The 6,155-nt window shown below is 36.3% G+C and overlaps 1 protein-coding gene across 1 annotated transcript in view; it reads left to right on the top strand.

The window, feature by feature from the left end:
• Window positions 1–2,883: 2,883 nt before the first annotated feature.
• LOC107726277 (telomeric repeat-binding factor 2-interacting protein 1-like) overlaps window positions 2,884–6,155 on the top strand; it is a 5,914-nt gene continuing 2,642 nt past the window's right edge. Inside the window, exons 1-3 of the mRNA XM_016535811.1 lie at window positions 2,884–3,031; window positions 4,610–5,513; window positions 5,596–5,717. Coding sequence (XP_016391297.1) covers window positions 4,622–5,513; window positions 5,596–5,717 — 1,014 coding nt within the window. The 5' untranslated portion in view covers window positions 2,884–3,031; window positions 4,610–4,621. The remainder of the gene's footprint in view (window positions 3,032–4,609; window positions 5,514–5,595; window positions 5,718–6,155) is intronic.

The raw sequence follows: 6,155 nt of genomic DNA, 5'->3' as shown, positions 1-6,155 counted from the left end.
ACAGTATGTGGAAAATAATGTGTTTTTTTAACCTTAAACCGCATAAAGACCAAATACACAAAATACTGTTCTTTTTAGCAGCATCATATGACCCCTTTAATCATTTTTTCTTTTATGCCAAAAATCATTAGGATATGTAGCCTAAAGATCATGTTTCATGAAGATATTTTGTAAATTTCCTACCGTAAATATATCAAAACTTCATTTTTGATTAGTAATATGCATTGCTAAGAACTTCATTTGGACAACTTTAAAGGCAATTCTCTCAGTATTTTGATTTTTTTGCACCCTCAGATTCCAGATTTTCAAATAGTTGTATCTCGGCCAAATATTGTCCTATCCTAACACTTATGACTGGTTTTGTGCTCCAGGGTCAAGTGTTCAAGACATTTTTTCTTCATTTTGAACAGTATATCTAAACAAAACTTCATTTTGTGAAATGTTTTGCTTGAAAAGTGTTTGTGCTATATTTCTTTAAAATTACAACAATTGCTTTCATATTATGATATACTGTACATTGACAAAAGTCATGTAAAACAGTTTTATGTCTTAAGTGTCCAAATCCTTTTTGGGGTAAGTTATATTTGCATTTGTAAGCACGTATGGTAACTAAAATATGCTTCAGTGTAATTTCTATTGAAACCTGTATGCCATGTATTTAAATATATTTGGAATTACACATTTGTAATGATGAAGTTGCAATTTAGTGAATTTATATATGATTTATAATATAAATATATTAACTTTAAATGTAAACATTTGTTTACAGCTTTAGTATGTTAGGTTACGTTTACACTAGAGCGTTTTCGTTTTAAAACGCATAACTTTTGCTACGGTTACGCCTGTCGTTTACACTACTCCGGCGTTTTCAGCCCTCGAAAACGGAGACTTTTGAAAACGCTGCAGACCCCGTTTTAGTTTGAAAACTCCGGGTTTGCGTTTCAGTGTAAACGGACCAAAATGGAGACTTTTGAAAACGATGGCGTGGCTGCCCATATTCGCTCTACGTATCCTTGACGACCGTGTAAACAATAACATCATGCTCATTGTTGTACTCATAGATATAGGTTGTACCTGCATGAATGGTCATGTGACATGCGTTTTCGGTTGTGTAGTGTGGATGGAGATCGCAAGTGTAGACGAGGATCGTTTTCATTTTAAAACGCCATTTTAAAACGAAAACGCACTAGTGTAAACAGGGCCTTAGTCAACACATCAAAATAAGTGCACTTCTTTAAAGGGTTCATATGATGCGATTTCAATTTTTCCTTTCTCTTTTGAGTGTTACAAGCTCTTGGTGCATAAAGAAGATCTGTAAAGTTGCAAAGACTAAAGTCTCAAATCCAAAGAGATATTCTTTATAAAAGTTAAGAGTCAGCCACGCCTACCTAAAACGGCTCGTTCTAACACGCCCCCACATATCTACGTCACAATGTGGGAAGATTTGCATAACGCCGCCTAAATGTTCATGCAAAGAAAGAAGGCGTAACTTTTATTCTCGCTGTAGTATTGTTGCCGCTGCCGCCGCCATGTTGTGGAGACGCTAACCTCATAAACACATTTCATTACACCAAATACACAAAATAATGTTCTTTTTAGCAACGTCATATGACCCCTTTAAAGCACAACAAAGGGTTATTAAAACATGATGATTTAAAATGCGTTTTAAAGTAAAATTTAATTTGACAGTATTACAATCTGCACTATTTAAAAGGGTACTTTATATGAAACGGTCATGAAAGTGTGCTGTCTTATATTTATTCTTAAATGGCCTGTTATTTATTTCATTATGGGCCAAGTACAGTGCTGGCAAAAAGTTATGGAATTCAAGTTGATTAGTCGAACCTTTCTTGAAAAATGTGCAAACTAATTTGATGAAGAGCATGCCAAAATGAACATGAGGCTATCTATGCAATGCTTTAGCGTATTGAGACCAAACTTGGTGTGTGTTGTAATAACCATGACCTGAGGGTACCTGAACTTCTTATTGGTCAAAAATCATAAGACTGGTCTTTTTAGAATCAGTGCGACATACTGAGTCTAATGATACCCAGTTTTCCCATGTCGGCTATTTTGGGCATCAGCCATATTGAATTTTGTTGTAAAATGCTATATTTTACGAACGCATTGGCGTAACGTTATGAAACTCGGTATGTGTCTTCTATACCATGCTCTGAAATTGAAACCTTTATGTGTGCCATTGTCAACTCACACAGATCACACCACATCGATTTGATAACAGCGCCACCTGTTGGTCAAAATTGATAAACCATTAAATCATGTTGCTAGTGCTTGTGTTTATACATTTTCAGCCATTTTGTCTAAAATCATCTTAAAACGGCTTCAGTTACTCATTGCTGCAGTTGGTGTGATGCTCGCTGCCTTGCTTGCTTCTGTAGTTCTTGGCCCCTAAATTGCTGCGTGCAGTTATATGTAATTATATTATCTGCAAGTACCATTTTTTTAATTTCAAAAGTGAAAACATAAGCATACATTGGAGACACAATGACAGCCTGAATGTATATGACATAGTTGAAGGCAAAGGAGTGACATCCAAACAGAGCCAAGCCTACAAGAACAGAGCTGAAATGTTTCCGGACCAGTATGTGAATGGCAACTTCACACTGATACTCAATAACCTTACATCTGCTGATTCAGGGATCTACTACTGCTATATCAGCCCACTAACTTATGATTCAAACAAATACTTGCCTGTTTTGTTTCCGTCAATGAAAGCATTTTAAAAAGAAGTAAGAGAAATCAAACTACTACTGTTACTAACAACAATAATAAATTATAAAATGGTTAATACAAATTTTGGTTGATAAAAATCGTTTGCACCTTTACTTTCACTTTTATAGTTTCCCCGCGCTGAGACAGCGAGCGTTTCCTTCTCCGCCTGTTTGCAGAATTAAAGTCTCTCGTACACGCTTCTCTTCTCGGCGGCGCTGCAGCAGAGACTCTTATTGTGAAATATCGCTTTCACGTGTCTCTCAGCTCAGAGGATCTTTGGACGCGCCGCGAGACGCAAGTAGTTTATGTTTACTTTCATCAATAGTTAGTTTTCTCGACAGGTAGCGACTCTACACTAGTCCTTTGTGTAAGCAGATTAACAGGGAAAGCCTGTGGCGTGCAAATCTGATTCATGGTAGCAGATTCGCGAGTGTAAATAAAACTATGAGTACACCAAGTTATGGTTATTAAGTTAGAATTTATTCATAAAGTATGTGTTTTAAATCAGCGTGATGTCAGAGAGTAAAGACAATGAGTTAATGAATTCTATATATCGATCTATACAAGCTTATCTATCTATCTATCTATATTTACAAGCATATCTATCTATCTATATTTACAAGCATATCTATCTGTCTATCTATCTATCTATCTATCTATCTATCTATCTATCTATCTATCTATCTATCTATCTATCTATCTATCTATCTATCTATCTATCTATCTATCTATCTATCTATCTATCTATCTATCTATCTATCTATCTATCTATCTATCTATCTATCTATCTATCTATCTATCTATCTATCTATCTATCTATCTATCTATCTATCTATCTATCTATCTATCTATCTATCTATCTATCTATCTATCTATCTATCTATCTATCTATCTATCTATCTATCTATCTATCTATCTATCTATCTATCTATCTATCTATCTATCTATCTATCTATCTATCTATCTATCTATCTATCTATCTATCTATCTATCTATCTATCTATCTATCTATCTATCTATCTATCTATCTATCTATCTATCTATCTATCTATCTATCTATCTATCTATCTATCTATCTATCTATCTATCTATCTATCTATCTATCTATCTATCTATCTATCTATCTATCTATCTATCTATCTATCTATCTATCTATCTATCTATCTATCTATCTATCTATCTATCTATCTATCTATCTATCTATCTATCTATCTATCTATCTATCTATCCAAGCATATCTATCTATCTATCTATATTTACAAGCATATCTATCTATCTATCTATCTACAAGCTTATCTATCTGTCTATCTATCTATCTATATCTACAAGCATATCTATCTATCTATCTATCTATCTCTACAAGCATATCTATCTATCTATCTATCCAAGCATATCTATCTATCTATCTATATTTACAAGCATATCTATCTGTCTATCTATCTATCTATATCTACAAGCATATCTATCTATCTATCTATCCAAGCATATCTATCTATCTATCTATCCATCTATCTATCTCTACAAGCATATCTATCTATCTCTACAAGCATATCTATCTATCTATCTATCCAAGCATATCTATCTATCTATCTATCCAAGCATATCTATCTATCTATCTATCTATCTATAAAATCATATCTATCTATCTATCTATCTATAAACAAATGCTGCTAGAGCTTATATCAGACCTAATTTGACTTTTCTGAGTGTAGTTGATCACATTAATATGAACATGAGGCATCAACATGTCAACCAGAAATCTTCACAATACTATAGTCCTAATATTGAATAACACATCTATTGTTTTATCATTTCAAACCAAACTAATGTCTTTTTAAAGCTTTAATATGAAAACAGCTTTCTCATTTACCCCCAGATAACCTTCACCATGTCGAAGGAGGGAAAGGAGGAGGTCCCTGACATTTCTCCCGTCTTATTCCTGGACACAGGTGGACAATCGATGCGCTTCTATGTGAGACCCGGCCCAACTAAAACTCAGCTTTACCCTCTGGTAACTAACGGAGGAGGCACTTTGTGTCGCAGTCAAGAGCCCGGAGCTATTTTGCTGATCGACCCCGGGGACGCGACTACAGTCACGGCGAGCTCCGGACAAAAGTACATCTCTACGAAATACGTCACAGATTGTGTAGAGCAGAACCAGCAGCTGAATCTGGACGACTATGTGATTAGCGCGGGACCGTCTGTCCAGACGAGGATGGCGACCCGGCACCAGGGCAATGGACAGTTGGGTTACTCGCCTGAAGACGACGCAGCCATCTTGAAGTTCATGGAAAAGCGGCAACATGAAGCCAAAGGCAACCTGGTTTGGAAAGAGATGGAGAAACGGCGCGTGACCGAGCACAGCTGGCAGTCCATGAGGGATCGGTTTCTAAAGCACCTCCAGCATAAGCTCGTGAAGAAGAGTCCCACGAAAAGAAAACTGCTTTGTTTCACGCAAAGCCCTCTGCGTAAGAAGAAAGTCACTCAGAGCTCAGAACCTGAGAGTGATAGCTTACAAAACTCTCCTCAGAAGTCTGTCGTTGTGTCGGATTCATCTGAAACACAAATCGCCTCCGAGAACAGCGTGTGTCCAGCTGTGAGGACCGACCCTCAGCCTTCTCCAGAGAGAGCCAGTTCTCCTCCAGATGTGGCTGATGCTGCAGGTCATGACAGTCAGGACGAGTCTCCCGTCCCGGTCCAAGAACAAGAAACTCCAGAGCCTGAAATGTCCAAAAGATCTGGATTAGATGAAGATTGTGATGGACGAGACATTTCAGATGGTGATAATATATTTATGGTTTTATTTATTGTGTTGTTCCTCAACAAGTTCTTTCTATAAGCCTTCTCCACTTTCTTACTCAGGACCAAATGAACAATCATCTCCCATCAAAACAAGACAAACCACCTGCAAGGCCTCCACGCCTGATTCGAGAAAACTTGGGATTCTTGCAAAAGCTGCAAGAGAATTTGAAGACTCAGATGTGGTAAGACTGAACAACATCAATCTTGACTAGATACAGCAGATCTGTTAATTAAAAAATAACTCAGTTCAGATCATATTACGGATTTTGAGTCATGGATCGGATAATTTTTTCAGATCGGAAAAAAAAAAAGGTTTGCTTTTCATTTATTACTGAAAGCTTATTTTAAGTACTTCTATACCAAAGCAAAAACTACTAGCTTAACTAATAAAGTCAGTAATGAAACACAAACAATTACACAAATTACTAGGGTTGGGTATCGTTTGGGGTTTTTTCGATACCGGTGCCAAATCGATACTTTTAAAACGGTTCCGGTGCCTGAACCGATACTTATTAAAAAATAAAAAAAATAAACAAATAAAAATTCCCCCCAAAAATGATGGATTGGCCATTAGAACAGAAATAGTGCAAATGGTGCAAATGTTAGAGGATCAAGTTTTT

Source organism: Sinocyclocheilus rhinocerous, unplaced genomic scaffold (assembly GCF_001515625.1).
Source record: "Sinocyclocheilus rhinocerous isolate Xijiao unplaced genomic scaffold, SAMN03320098_v1.1 scaffold1267, whole genome shotgun sequence".
Classification (NCBI taxonomy): Eukaryota; Metazoa; Chordata; class Actinopteri; order Cypriniformes; family Cyprinidae; genus Sinocyclocheilus; species Sinocyclocheilus rhinocerous.
Note: the sequence above shows the minus strand (reverse complement) of the source record. Positions and strands in the feature narration are given on the sequence as shown.